Source organism: Triplophysa dalaica, chromosome 7, assembly GCF_015846415.1.
Source record: "Triplophysa dalaica isolate WHDGS20190420 chromosome 7, ASM1584641v1, whole genome shotgun sequence".
NCBI classification, from domain to species: Eukaryota; Metazoa; Chordata; class Actinopteri; order Cypriniformes; family Nemacheilidae; genus Triplophysa; species Triplophysa dalaica.
This window is the reverse complement of record NC_079548.1, coordinates 12,918,004-12,933,726: the sequence shown is the minus strand read 5'-3', so window position 1 is coordinate 12,933,726 and position 15,723 is coordinate 12,918,004. Positions and strand designations below refer to the sequence as shown.

At 38.1% G+C, this 15,723-nt stretch overlaps 2 protein-coding genes across 4 annotated transcripts; both read right to left on the bottom strand.

Moving 5' to 3' along the window:
- Positions 1 to 970: 970 nt before the first annotated feature.
- fus (FUS RNA binding protein) lies at positions 971 to 10,136 on the bottom strand. Of its 2 annotated transcripts, none has more exons than XM_056753805.1 (15): positions 9,983 to 10,136; positions 9,478 to 9,502; positions 9,219 to 9,379; positions 8,926 to 9,094; positions 8,578 to 8,846; positions 8,312 to 8,492; positions 5,690 to 5,724; positions 2,765 to 2,797; positions 2,547 to 2,656; positions 2,330 to 2,459; positions 2,141 to 2,242; positions 1,912 to 2,056; positions 1,736 to 1,833; positions 1,504 to 1,636; positions 971 to 1,330 (listed from the first exon to the last, which is right to left on the bottom strand). In XM_056753805.1, exons 1-15 carry the CDS (start codon positions 9,993 to 9,995, stop codon positions 1,291 to 1,293), a joined length of 1,644 nt encoding a protein of 547 aa, XP_056609783.1. In that variant the 5' UTR covers positions 9,996 to 10,136; the 3' UTR covers positions 971 to 1,290. The 2 variants fall into 2 exon arrangements, with proteins under 2 accessions (XP_056609783.1, XP_056609784.1); XM_056753806.1 differs by having other exon boundaries at positions 9,219 to 9,373.
- Positions 10,137 to 10,365: 229 nt separating this feature from the next.
- Positions 10,366 to 15,028, bottom strand: si:dkey-16l2.17 (serine protease 33). Of its 2 annotated transcripts, none has more exons than XM_056753801.1 (7): positions 14,609 to 15,028; positions 14,422 to 14,502; positions 14,280 to 14,303; positions 13,893 to 14,058; positions 13,160 to 13,431; positions 12,301 to 12,467; positions 10,366 to 12,155 (listed from the first exon to the last, which is right to left on the bottom strand). In XM_056753801.1, exons 2-7 carry the CDS (start codon positions 14,468 to 14,470, stop codon positions 11,904 to 11,906), a joined length of 930 nt encoding a protein of 309 aa, XP_056609779.1. In that variant the 5' UTR covers positions 14,471 to 14,502; positions 14,609 to 15,028; the 3' UTR covers positions 10,366 to 11,903. The 2 variants fall into 2 exon arrangements, with proteins under 2 accessions (XP_056609779.1, XP_056609780.1); XM_056753802.1 differs by having other exon boundaries at positions 14,883 to 15,028.
- Between the last annotated feature and the right edge of the window lie 695 nt (positions 15,029 to 15,723).

Sequence of the window (15,723 nt, the reverse complement as noted above, 5' to 3'; positions counted from 1 at the left end):
TATAACTCAAATAGAAAAGTATATTTAAACTCGTAACGATTAGAACATACTTATATTTACCTAAGTAAATAGTTGTATGACGACAAATTCAGTCCGAAGAGTGCAGACGATGGATAATAACAAAAAGCGATTATCTTTCTGAGACGTACACTTTAGAAGAAACGTTATGTAAAAGAATAATAATTATTTAAATATATTTCGGGAAAATGTTAATTTGCATGTTTAATCTGTATAAACAGTCATTAGATTATTCATAACATTTATACTTGGGGGTATTTAGGGTTAGAAAGCGCACACGCTCTTAATTAGTCTTACACTTCTGTATTGTTGTTTTAATGAGAAACGTTATTTTATCTCACGTTTATTCATATTTTTATCAATTTTAAAATCCATTATACTTCGTTGAACAGCAGGTGGTGCTGCATAAACGTGTCATGTTGAAACAGTAGTCACTAAACAAAAATCAGCGGGCATTCAGTATGTGCCATTATAACATGAATCATGTCTTAATATTTAGTCTACTGTCATATATGCTTGTGCAAATGAGGATAGACCTGTTTCAGAGGACATAGAGTATTTGATGAGACTATTTTACTTACCTCATCAATTAGTTTAGGTTTCTTTGATCCAACTGGGGTGTCAAAAGAGTGGAAGCTTCCTTAAAAGACTGATTTCGCGTCTTTATTCATCTTCCACAGGGTAATAAGTTGTAAGTCTAGGGATTGTCTGATTTATAATGGTAATTTATTGAGCCAAGTCATCTCACAATTTACAAATGGCCATTGGTACACATAAAGTATGTCTAAACATAATGCAAAAATGTTTACATAAAAAGGAATTTGACAAATGCATTTTTTGTTAGACAGATACTTGAATTCCGTATCAAAGATCGCCTCTAAAATCAACTGATTCTAGTTTTATAATGTAGACGATGAAATGTTCTGAGGTAAGTAATGCCAAAAACCACTGCTACTTTCAAACTGTTTATTTTTTTAATCCATTATTACATATTTTCAAAATGTCAAAGAAAGCAAGTTTGATAATATTAAGAGTAATAAATAAGAGTAATACTGTGAAAAATACCAGAAAATACTGAGAGAGTAATCATGATCATTTATAAAGTGAAAACATTCATTTTTTTATAAATGGAAAATTTAAACATGATTAGAACTTAAACAAAAATATTTCACAACCCAGAACATGAGAAACAAGGTTTACAAGCTGAATGGTGGAGTGTACATTGGTCCCACATCAAATTAAAGTCTGATATGAACAAAAGAGAGTTTCTCATCAGTAAGGCCTCTCTCTCCGGTCGTGTCTGTGTTCACCCCTGTTATAAACAAAATGGACACATTTTAATGGTGTTCTCACATATAAAACAGTTTTATACGCCTGTCATCACTGCACAGTATAAAAAAGGCTATTGCAATTAAAATGTATATTTATAAACAACACTTCCACCAGTTAAATATATATCATGCATAATAATGAAACAAAATTCACCTCGAGTCCATTTTGCCTGGGCCATATCCTCCACGGTCACCTCCTCTCCCTCCCCTAAAGCCTCCTCGATCACGACCACGGAATCCACCTCGATCAAAGCCACCTCTGCCTCCCCGGTCCCCACCATAACCACCTGTAAACATAACATGCTTTTAAATAAGAGTCCACTCTTCTAGTTGATCAAGTTATATGTCACTACAACATCTTATTTTTTTGGAAATGTTCTCTTTACCTCCCATCTGTGGCAATCCTCCTCCACTGCCTTCTGGTTTGGGATCTTTGCACTGATTACACTCATTTCGCCATGAGAAGTTCAAATTACCACACGTTCTAAAATTAATAAAAAAATCAACATGTGTGTATGCACTTCTCCCAAATCTTTCAAAGCATGTACAAACCAACACTTACGGGTTTGAACATTTCCAGTCCCCTGCTCTCTGCTGGCCACCTCCATTGCCACTGCTACCTCCATTGCCACCACCACCTCCATTATTGCCTGGGAAGCCACCGCCACCACCTTGTCCTCCGCCAAACCCCCCACGTCCCATTGGCCCTGTATGAGAGGAGATGGAAACAACATCAGCAAAAACAAAAAGACAAGCACTAAAATAGGAGCAACCCATACTTTAGATTTTACCTCCTCTACCACGACCACCTCTCATGCCTCCCCCACCTCGTCCAAATTCAGCTCTGCGAGTTGCGAAGGACACTTTGATTGGACTTCCATTAAATTCTTTACCTGTGGAGACAAGGTATACAACATAACTCAAACAAAAAATGGGATATAGATGCAGGATGGATTAAAGGATGCTCTATTTTAACCCACCATCAAACCAATCGATGGCAGCCTTGGCAGAAGGGGGATCATCAAAGGAAACGGTGGCCTCGCCCTTGAGCTTGCCAGTCTCTCTTTCTGTATAAAGATTTATCATGGGTAATCCTGTCTTCTTATTGATCTGTGTGAGAAAATGAATAGTGAGGCAAGGGGTACAATGTGAAAAATATCTGCTGCACGTTAGTTTTCAGGTTATTTTATTATGGACCTTGATGATGCCAATCTGCTTGAAAAAGTCTGCGATAGAGTCCACAGTATAGTCGTCTCCAAGACCTTGTACAAAAATGGTGTTATTGTCAGAATTATCCTGGTCCTGCACTGTAAAACAAACAAACAAAAAATATCAAGTTTTCACTGTTTGTGTAATAGATGGGAACATAACATAATATTAGTTGCCGTAGTTAAAATGTAAATCATTTTACTTACTACTGTGCCCAGCACCTCCATGATCCCTGGGCCCTTTTAAGCAAATTAACACTTATTAACATTAAGTAAGTATGAATGCAAATACACAATTCACAAAACCCCATTTACATCACTTGTTCTGACTTCCCTATCTACATACAGTAAATACATACACGCATACAATTTGTTACAAAAAAATAGGGCATGCTTCAGATGTAAGGAACAAGAACTGTAGGTATATTTCTGACTCCATGAAAGCAATTTTATTGGCACCAACCAACACATTCTATTTTCTAATGAAACCACTGTACTCTGTTTCCAAAAATGAACTTGTTGGACAATATTTTGGAAGTGCATAAATAACCAACTTTAAAAATCCCAAGGACTCAATTGCAAGATTCCCTCTAATCGCAGCTTGATTTATCTCCACCTATTTATATCACAGATCCTTCATTTTATGAAGGTCAAGCACACAAAAGCAACCTAACCACAGTAATAAAATCACACATTTCCAGTCTCGCTGCTAGATAGCAGCTGTTGGGACTTTCTCCACAATCTCATTAGTTGTAGGTATTTTATCAACATGCATTTATAAGAAACTGTTACCTTTATTCAACCAGGCACAATAATATACCCATTTTGTTTATCGTAGGCTCTATAAGTGTTAGCACTGAACACAATTGTTATCGGTGCACATTAGGAAACCTCACATACAATATAATGAGAGACATTGATAATCTACTTTAAGTCATTCTCTATACCACAACACATTAAGACTTCATCCCCAGAACTGTCCCATTCTTGTAGCTTTTATACAACATCAAGTACATTTCCAAATCATTAAATCTGTTACTAACACATGTTCACCTTTGTCTCAAACATCAGAACTACTTTTCAGTAGCCTCAAAGAAAGTCATGAAAATAACTGGTGTACTTTCATTATTCAACCGCAGAAGCATTGAGCGTGACACTGTATTTGGCATAGACAAGACATCCTCAACCATTAAGTGTAGCAGGCTCCTCGATTCTAATCCACTAGATTTCAGACCATAGTCTTCAATAGAAAAAAAACTTCTACCCATCACAACATTCAGTGGGTCCGACTCCGTATTATTGACAATATGACATGTTAGTTTCAATACCTTGTAATAGCCTTTAGTTACAGTATGTGTTTGTGTGGCACCCACAAGAAAGTTCATTCTGTTTTTGACATGCTCTAACATTTGTGAACAGTAATATTCCGAACCATATCAAAAAAATGTAAATATACTATAAAACTCTTTTTATCTTCAGGGCTTCACCTTTTATTTTTAATTTGTTCTTTGTACCAACATTTTCTGTGGGGTTGTGTGGATTTATTTCACCTCAGCATCATTACATAATTACCACCCTAAAGCCTTTTTCTTGTTGATGGCCCAACTGACAGGGATGTTCGATCATTCATTTGTTTTTTGCTTCGGAATCATTTTAGAAAGCACACTGGTCATAACTTAGGTTGAGAGATAAACCAAAAAAATGTATCCCAAAATATGGATTCTTAGTTTCAGTCCAACAGAACCATTCACCATATGACAAAAACTGTCCCCAAAACCAAGTTTAGAGTCCGGTGAACATTTTGAATTTTCATCCTTTTCCCACAAACTTTAGGTGACATTATCAGCACTGTTAGAACCCCTGAGTCAATGAAGGTTAATGCAGATCCGTTTCCCACTGTTCAACCAGTACAAAACTAAACCGTTCCACAGTAGATGCAAGCAGTGGCGAAGAAGACCTATTCGGTCCCGACTATAATGACTTTGTTTGACACCTGTTCACAGATTTGGTCGCCAAAACCAATAACGTAACCATCAACATTTGCAATTGCATACTTGTAACAGCCTTTGAATTATTAGATACTACCATGCATCACCATCCATTAGGTACCGTTTGTATTAGGTACCACTTGATTTCCAATTTTAGATCTAATAAACCAATGAAAGCATTTGAAAGCCATCTGAAATAAACCCCCTTAAAAACACTGAAATAGGAAAATGAATGAAGACTTCTTAGAATGTTTCACGGTAAACACTTTGTAAGGGTAATTATATGGAATGCTAAACCACTTTAATCTTTCAGTTGTCCTTAATAGCAATTTGAATATAAAGAATATTAGTATTTACAAATTATTAACACTGTTAAATTTTAATTTTATCTAAACCAATGTTAATCGTAACTGTTTACCAAGGATAACCGCTACAACCAGGTTAGATGTTTACCACAAACTGTGTATTTACCTTTTTTTTATTTTAGTCTTTGCAACAATGAGTGTGTTTACATGCACAAAATAAATGTATATCTATAAAAAATCAGCTTATAAAAGAAAACAGTTTTCACATGTTTGCATATCAATAAACACATTTTTGAGAATTTGAGACTTGTCAGGTTTCTTGCATGCAGGGACGTCCCCATTTATAGTCCGTCTAGAAATTAAAAATGCTGCAGGAAATCAGTCAGAAGCTGTATTTTTAACCTAACCCTAATCTCTTCTCACGTCCGCAGTACCTGCATAAGCAACAACAGTTTTTCATTTTGCTGTTTCTACATCAACTGCATGTTTCGAGAGCGGACTTTTATGCGTTTATTTACTGTAACTTCCATTTGGGACTTTTACTATCGCGCTGTCATACTGAGAGACAACATAGAGAAAACCTGGAAAGGCATTTAAAAAGCGGGCTTTGCTTATGCCGTTTAGGAACTTTCCAAAATAAAAGAAAACCGTTTAAGCATTTACATGACCTTACATGTTATCAGCTTATTAAACATATTCGTAGTAAGACTGGATGTAAACACACTCAATATCAGTAAACTACCAACCGTCTGTGACAAGACCAGACCCACATTCCTCCCTCTTAGACCTGGCACTCTTTAAACCCCTGAAGTTCCTTGTTTAAAGAGTTTGTCACTTACCACCAAACTTATTGAATCCTCCACGATCGGCCATTCTGATGGAGAAGGAGAGAGAAGCGAGACGAATTGAAGGTTGATGAGGGTGGTGCCCCATTTCACTCTTGAGGCCGGAGAGACCCCACCATCTCCACCATTCTTTCTACAAGACCCACTTTTCCCTGCCATCCCCTGTCACTAAATTCATCTTGCATCATAACCCATAATCATATAACCCTTTGGCCGGTTTACCTTTAGAGAACAACCCTTCCCATCTTTCTTTACCTGACAATTTTCAGTTGATTGAATCATATTTTTACCAAACATTCTTTTTCTTTTATCAGATTGAAGGCACTTATTTAACCCAAGACTCTTTTAAAGACTCTTTTTTTACGCATTTAAATTGATACAGTAATAACTGATGTGAACAGCTTTTGGAATACTTCTGTAGCTTTATAGTGCTTTTGAATATTAAAGTTTTTTCATTGAACTGAAATCCATGTAATCACACATTATTCTAGACTTATCCTCACTTGCTTAGTCCCCTTCCTTAAACAGTTTTCTAGCCCGTTTTTCTTCTTCGAAAGGAAAAGCCTAATCGCTGAACCTTGTAGAAAACAGCCTAGGAGGAGATTTAAAGATTCATTAAAGCATTGCAACACACAATAATCCTGAAGGAGAGGATGGAGAACGTTTCAAGAATAAAGTGTTTTCATGACAGCACCTTACGGTGTCAACTGAGTTTTAAGATCATCTGATGCTCATGTGACAAGAGATGATACTGACCTTCATATTATATGAGCAAACTATAAAATACTAATAATTGCTTGCTATTTTCCAAATTAGCTTTAAAGGGGTGATATGACAGGGCTAAAACGAATATTATCATTTGTTTTAAGCCCTATTCGCACGGGACTAGTATTACCTGGGGACCTCTAGTTATTTATAGTAATTGCAGAGGTTGTCTTTGATCTTAATCCCGTGTGAATAGGCCATGTCTGTAATTTGAAAATAAAAAAATTCCCCCACAAATTACCTACCATATTTTGACGAATACCGAGGTCCTGTGATAATATTAGTCCCGTGCGAATCGGCCTCTCTGGGATCTGGCGGGCTCATTTATCATTTTTCAAGGTTTTATCCACCGTTTGTAAATAATGGAGGCTGTTTTAAAGTGTTTAGATACTATTTCGGGTACTGGATCATATCCATATCTGCCAACACTGTCGTTTTGGCCCGGAGTCTCCCGTTTGTTTATTTATCATGGAAACTCTCGTAACATTTGAGACCCGCGATCGCGGTGATCTTCTGTCCGGTTCGCGGGTCTCAACTCTCAAATGCTGACAGGTATGGTCATATATCATTAAACACCATACAACTATATGCTATACAAACTATACGCAAAGCCTTGCCATCACATCCGGGAAATAAGTCAGTAAATCTGAGTAAAATCACAGGCTTCACTTATCCCGTACGAATGCGCCACATGAAATACAGGTGTGGGGAGGTAATTTCTAAATAACACGAGGTCCCCAGATAATAATTATCCCGCGCGAATAGGAATTTAGATGTAATGCAATGTGTATACATGATTTAAGGCGTAAAAATGCTGTGTTCTCTCCTCTTTGCCACTTTTGCATTTTTTGCAATTTTACCAGTATAATACGTGCATGGGCAACTTAAAACACACCAAAGACACAGAAAAACACGTATTCCCCTCATATGACCCCTTTAAATGTGGCAATATCAATCTTATTCAAAGCATTTTTTGGCTTACTAATGTTTGTAAAATTATATTTGAGATAAATATAAAATTTAAAACCATTTACTACACATACTATGCCTACGCATGCAAAACTATTACCAACATCTATAAAGCAGTATTAATCTGCGGACCCCCATTTAGGGTGTTTATAAACACTCTACATCTTTTCATGCAATGTAAGCACGTGAAGGCAAATACAAGATGTGATGTACTCCCAAAGACAGAGAGGTAAAATGATCAACTTATCGCCACAAGATGTACAGGTCCAAACCCATTAATCATTCATTTGTTCATTCATTGGTAACACAGTGAAGTACAGATTGTCATTTCAAACAAAAGACCTGGTCATTCATTATGATATCTGATTTGTTTGTGCTCAATGTTATGTGAACCTCTGGCTGGTTCTATAGTGTGTAGGGTAAAGACGAGGAAAGGTTTCTCAATTTAAGTTATATTCAGCACACTTGCACCACCTTCATCATTTTATGTAAATACCTGAGGACCATCAATATACACCAAACCATTAAGGACTTTAATTAGACAAATTCTTTGTCTTTAGTTTCACCTATTGTCAACGTTGTTGTTTTATGTGAACCATAACTTTACGCACCAAATCAAGATACTTTAAGGTCAATGCCACCTTTTACTTTCAGCCCAGCCAGTTTAGGTTTGCATAGAGTGGAACACCTTTGGCTCTTTCGTAACTGAACCGACATTTCAACCTTTTAACATGACCAGCTCCACAACATGTCCAATATACTATGTACCTCTGAAGCTTTTGATTTTGATAAAAGACACTGATGTATACAGGTGGACTGCATGTGGTGAAGAAGATGAGGTTTCTAAAGAACAGAAATGCATAAAATGAAATGCTTCCTTACCCCATTCCTCCTCTGCCACGAGGACTTCCGTGCCCGCCTCTGTCAAACCCACCCGCCCCTCGACCTCCAAAGTCACCTCCTCCTCCCTGACGACCACCTCTGCCATCCTGGCTATATCCACCATCCTGACTGCCATAGCTTCCTCCTCCACTGCTCAAGGGTGGAGAATCCTGATTGTACCCTGAAAATTCAGAAAAGTCTTAATTTGTCTCATGGAAATTAACCCATGAGCTGTTACGAATCTACGTTCATGACATCTCGCTCACCTCCCTGTCCATACTGACTTTGTTGCCCATAGTTCTGAGGTGGAGGAGAGCTGTAGTTGGAAGGTGGGTTGTACGGCCCACCTCCACGTTGAGAGGACTGTTGTTGTCCTCCACTCCCCCCGTATCCACCACTCTGCCCCCCACTTCCCCCATATGCTCCAGGTTGCCCCCCACTGCTACCATAACCCCCACTTTGACTTCCATTACCACCCCCACTCTGCTGCTGCTGCTGTCCATAGCCAGATGACTGGGAGTTGTTGCCGTAGTTACTGAAACACGAAATGGGTGTAAAACACTCTGAATAAATTGAAGCACACCGTAAAATCTAGATTTGACCCCAAAACTCACCCAGTGCCAGGGGAAGAGTGATGCTGGTTATAGCCAGAGAAAGAGGACTGCTGGTTGTAGCCTCCACTTTGAGACGGTGGAGGCTGGCTGCTGTTACTGTAGCTTCCAGAACTATAGGACTGACTGGTCTGACTATAGGTCTGGGAAGGGGGCTGAGACCCATATCCTCCTACAAAGGCAAGAATTTCGACATTTAGTGAGCTTGGTATCATTATCTACAGCACAATATTGATAAACATGGAACTGCCACAGTAAATAGCAAACACCCTCTATCAAACAGAAATCAATGATACCTGACTGGGACTGTCCATAGGCGGAGCCATATCCACTCTGACTATAAGGAGCAGAGCTGCTCTCTGAGTTTTGGTTAAATCCTCCATAGCCCTGTTGGCTGTTGTTCTGGACAGAGGGTTTACTGTAACCCTGACTGGACTGTCCTCCATAACCACTGTAACTGACCACAACACAACGGATTTATCAATTTATCCCAGTCCTTTATTGTAAATGTACCAATCGTACTGTAACATTGGATGGAAATGGTGAATAATTTACCCGTGGCTTGAAGACTGAGCGTAATCTAAAGGTGAAAGAGAAACCACGTTCATTATGAACCCTTATGATAAACGTTATAGTAACGTTATGTGTTGCGTTGCTAACAATTATAGATGAAGGCAATACTCTTGTTCAAGATTTTTTTTTATAACGCTATTTCGCAAACGACGTATGTCGTCTCATACAAGTCGGAGAATTAATGTAACGTTAGGTCAGTATCACAAACCTGACGTTAGCTCCGATTGAAAAAGCCGCAAACAAAATGGCGGAAGCCGACATGTTCTTGTATTCAGACTTTCACAAAAACATCGCAGTCGCAACAAATGTGTTCATCGCTATCAAAACAGGCCGGTTTATTGCCTCTCTATATTTTTGCCAGGTGTGACAAACATAAAACGTTATATGTTTTGAACAAATTACCAGCTACGTCTTTCATCACTGCTGCAGGCGCTGCAAATACTGGCTAATAAAAAAAATGGAAATACTTTTCCATTGAATGTCTTACCGTTTGACGCCATAGCGCTTAAAATCCTGTTTGAGTGTTGATGCAGATTACTGTGCGACTATTGTGTTCACCTGTCCCGTGGTTAAGAATATCAACTGCGCAACAGACTACTTTGGTTCGCTCGTGCATGTAGGCGGCTCGATCTCTACGTGATGTCATTGGGTCATCAATACATGCATTTGGACAAAAGATTAAGATGCATCCATTTTAAATCTAATTAGTTTAACAAAAGATTCAACACACACACATTTCATTTGTTTATTGTTTACATTACAAAAGATTCAACACACAAATTGCATTTGTTTATTGTTTACATTAAGGACACAAAACAATGTTTGACAATCTACCAGAAACGTACATTATCTGTCCTTGAACTGTTACAGTGAATATTTCATCCAAAAATGTCTTAAACTGACAGATGTTTGATTTCTGTGAGTTTTCTCTGTAGGAATAAGTTATTCATAAGGTTATTTTTTCTTTATTAAAAACACTTTTTGAAAATCATAAACCCTGTACTTGTCCTCAACCAAATTGGACCTACAGCTTTGACAGTTTTGTTATGCTTAATTTTTTTTGGGGGGGGGAATACAACTCCATCAATGGCATGTTTAAGTTGTTATTCATATCAGTTGATTAAAACATGAAATTCTACATAAATTCTTCAAATAAACACTTAGTATTATAAATAAAAGCAATGTAAATCATAGTATAGTACTTAGTATTGTTTAACATAGTCCGCATGTTTTTGGTCAGTCCTGTCAGGTTTACACACAACTCAACATAAAATGTGTGCAATACGAGTAAATGACATCATTTGACTGAGGTGAAGCTGACACTGATCAAGGGTGAGTTCTGCAATTTAATCGTATGATTTTAAGCTTGTTTTTGTATGTTTTTTTGAGGAGGCAGAGCCATCGTGTCAGGCCCTGTCATGGTCAATGTACTTTTCTGGTAGAATCTCCCATTAAAACAATTGGATCTAGCACCTTGTATAAAACTCCAAATGTGTAATGCTGGAAATCAAAAACAATAGGCAAACAAACCATTGTCCTAAGTATGAAAAAAGAGAGGGTGCAAAAGGAGTGGCATACAACCTTAATGTATAAAATATAAGAAATAACAACACTGATTTTAAGTGATGTGTTATGGTAACATGTTTGTGCAACAATATGCAGTCAATTTGGTTTTTCATATAAAAAACAACCAGAACAGGCTACATAAAATCATGTGTTAGGATCTTGGCATATTCAGTGTTTAGAGGTCCTTGTAACATTGTTTATGTGCAATTGAAAATAAAAACTAATACCAAATAATAATAGTATAACAAACTAGATTAGTTAAGTAGGCAGGATAAGATGACAAGATCACTTCATCGTGTCACATTAATTAAATAATAATAATAACTTTTACTTGTTTTGCATTGATTACATTTCTCATTATACCAGCATTCAAAACACAGTATCATGGCAGGTCAGTGCCACATAAACAAAACTGGTGTGCTTTATAACAGTACCATAACCACACTTCTGTCAGGTTAATCCTGCCAATGTGATTGACAATTAGCATTGAGTTTAGATTGGTAGTATGGTTCTGTTCTGGGCAAAAAAGTGCAGCGATAATTGTATATAATTACCCCTTAGGGTACACAGAACAGAACAAGCAGATCTCATTAGTTCTTATAGACATTTAAGTGAAACACATAATTAAAATGTAGTTGAGAGGTCGAGTCCAGATTGTAAATGTGATGTGGAGCTGGGGATGGAGGAGGGTAATTTTCTCCTGAGCAACACGATTAGCTGCTATTAGCTGAATGAATTTAAACGGAAGCTGTGATTGTGTCATATTTCTATAGGTAGAGGAGGATCAGCAGATGCGACTTTTTGATGCAGTTGACTTTTGCTTGTGTTTTCCTTCCATCAATCTACTGTCTCCAAAATAAAACTAATGCAAAAGAGAGGCCTAGAATTAGAGGCGTTTGACATCGACTCTTCGAAGCATTACCCAACAACTGAGCTTCTGGAACCGTGGAGCGGATGAGTCCCGCAAAACTTGAAACTTTGGAATAAACACCTGGTCGGTTCCGTTGAGCACACCCAAGTCCAAAACTTACCACTCCTACCTGAATCCATGTCCCGTTGGCACCAAGACAAACTAGAGGGCCCCCAGAGTCCCCCTGAGAGAATTACATATAGCTATTTAGACAGCAAGACAGTAATTAACTGTAATAACACTATACATAGTGATCTGTTGCTACTGAAAGATGTGTAAGATGTCTGATTGCAAATCAGCTTGTAGCACATAGATGTTTACTCTCATACCTGACAGGAATCTTTGCCTCCCTCCATATATCCAGCACAGATCATGTCTGATAAGATATCCACCCTTTCTGAATCAGATGCTTGAATCTTGTACATTTCCTGGCAGGAAGATTGGTCAATAAGGGGCACTTGTACCTCCCGCAGTGCCCCAGCTCCAGTGTGAGAAACTATTTGGATGAAGAATGAAGCAAATCAAAATACGAAACACAATCATCGTCAAGCACACTTTACAAAATGTATTTGATATATTTATAAAGCAGTGGCAATTATGTCCGGATTATAAACGCATTAATGCATGCATGAGGAAATGATTTCTTTGCAAATTATTTCAGATACTTTTTCAAAGCATCTTACAAAACTTTGGTGAAACGCTCTGAGCGCATGACGTTAAAAAAACTTCGAGCATAAAAACGCTTGACGTCATGCAACTTTTTTCCCACTGTCCAATCGAATGAACGGAGAGGCGGGCCTTACGATGTGGTGGCGTAAATTTACAGTTGCTTGAAAGTCCGGAGACTGCAATGATGAAGGAGAAACATGGGTTAACCGAGCCAGGTCAGAGCAAGCGTCCTCTGCTTGTGCCTTTTTAAAGTTTCTGATAATATGACAGTTAATAACAGCTAGAGCACACGGGCAGTAATCAATAACTGACAGGACAACTATTTCGGTGGTTACCTAGCAGCATAAATAAAAGAGCCAACCGAAAGAGCAGCGCGCTTATAGCTCACAGAAAAGCTCATCTTCGAGGAAAAATGTTTGAGAAACCCAATTCCACTCTTGCTTTTGGCTCATTTTAATTATTTTACTGAATAATCCATCAACCTCAATCCAATGTATTGCTTTTTATTAATGGACTTACCCCCCTCCTGTGTGTGACCCCAGCCTGTGACATAGCATAAGGTTCCATTGTCGAACTGGAGGCCTGCATGAGGCAAACACACAGGCTGGATCCTGTCTGACCAGGTGACCGGAGAACGTAGCTGCACTAAAGCTAAATCTCTGCCCTCCTGTGGGTAGGAGTATCCTTCTGGAACAATCACCCGCTGCACCTGACTGAGCATCTCAAACTGGCTATAGCCATTGAGCTGATGACGCCCCATGTACAGGATGTATGAAGACACTTTGGAAGGGCTGTTGGTAGAACATAGAAAACATCAACTCCCATGCAACTTTGAATATTTGGTTTATTCCTTCTCTATAATGCTTGGAAAATTGTGATGTTAGGTTCTCATTTGAGGACTAATATAAAGTATTCAAGACAGACGAGAACAAAGGTTACGATTTATATAAGGGATAGTGCAGAGTAAAAAATCTTTCATCATTTATTCACCCCCATGTTGTTTGAAACCTGTGGATGATACAATAAGATATTTTGAGAAATGTCTTAGTGGTTTTGTGTTTGTACAATGCAAGTCAGTGTGGTCCAATGTTGTTTGGTTACCAACATGTTCTTGAGTGTTCTTCAGAAAAAAAAACTTCCAGTTTTGAATGACACGAAAGTGAGTAAATGATGACAGGACTTTAATCTTTGGGCGAACTATCATTTTGGAGCTGTTATACTCTGGTGACATTTTTCAAAATCATTGCCTTACTTAGGAAAGCAGTGTGCAGCAGAGAGAACCCAGTTTCTTGCTATTATGGATCCACCGCAAATATGTCCGGTTTCCCTCATCTGAATGTCCACTTGCCAAGGCCATGCCCCTTCCGATGATTCAACTCCTCCTACAATGCGTTTCCCCAGGGGTGGCCTGCCACACACTTGTGCCAGTAGGTCAGAGATTATTTAGAATGACCACACAGTAAAGATTTCCTTACATAACACACCTGGCAGAACAAACATGACAGAATTCTCTAGAGTATTATTACATAAACCTACTGTCTATATTGGGAGCAACACAAACATGATACACAAGGTGTGTTTAAACTGTTAAAGGTAAGGTTTCAAACCTCAAAAATGGTATGAACTGAAAAATAATTACCTTGTGCCTCACATGTCAACACACCTGTATTGGAGTAGTTTTGAAGACAGAAAGATGAATTAGGTATGATGGGTTTAATGAGTACATTGAATCATAAGGTTAGATCTAGTTGTTTGTGAATGCCTCACACACTGATGCCTACCTGTTACAACCAAGAGAATCAGCAGCGGCGAGTCTACTGAATCACACATTCCGTTCTGTTGAGTTTCCGGCAAAGAATTACCTGAATGTTTTAAAGAATAAATTACGTTGATTTTCCTTGGTTTGACCCCCGTTTCATCAAAAAAAAACCCCAAAAAACCAACCAAGACCGGTACTTAAACACTTACTTGGAATGTCAGAGGTCCCTGGTATATATCCAATAGAAAAATAATTGTGATTGAACAGAAAAATCAACGAGCTCCGTCCTTTTGACGCGCGCTTTAGTTATAGTTTTATTTTTAAGAACATCATATTTAAACCCCGACACCGAAAGAATTTAAGCGCGCCAAGTTCCAGCTATGTCTTGTTTTGAAAGCTATATTAATTCAGATAAACCTAGAGATTGAACAAAAGAGAAGATCACCAATCGAAAATGCAAGAAATCGTCGGATGCCACAGTACCTGTTCGCGTCTACCTGCTTGTAGGATCCAATCACAACCCGCGGCTTCAGTCTCCTCCCAAATAATGAGCCCGTTGTTCTCAGCATTCTCACCATAGTGGAGGAAAGAAAGAATTCCTGTCCCTCGTGGTGTCCAGTTATATGCTGGTGGGCAACAACTTTAAGTAATTACTCTGGATTTCGTTCGGACATATTTGTGTAATTCTAGAGTAAACCACTCTTTTGTATATATCGCATTGTCCTTGTTTAAAATAAAGGCGGACAGGCTGGGTGGCCCTGTAAGTAAGTTGCCCTCGAGAGCAAAATCTTACAATTTCTTTTTAATTGGTAAGGACCGTCTCATGTATGTATGGATTGTGCCATGTGTATTATGATCCATTATCATTATTATACATGTAGGATTAAAAGAAAAGTATTCTTGAAATGATTAATGCTTAAAGCTTTCCTGTAGCTCAGTGGTAAGAGCACTAGGTTAACAACAAGGTTGTGGGTTACCTATATACCTATATGAAATGTATAGGATAAAGCAATGCAAGTCGCTTTGGAAAAAAGCGTCTGCCTAACGCCTAAATGTAAATGTTAATGCACATGTTGCAGTCTGCCCTAAAGCAAAACATTGAGATATAGTAGAAAGAAAGAAAAATATATAAGACCCTTCTTTTAAAGACGTCACTTAACCCTGTACCCTATATATACTCTTAGCTATGATTCTTATCCATAGACAATGTAGTATCAACTTTCAGTTAAGAGGCAGACAGGTGGTACATGAGAAATAGGTTATTCTATACTGCCTGATAAATAATTTAGCATGACTGTTGCTTTATATCAGTTTTTCCTGCTCA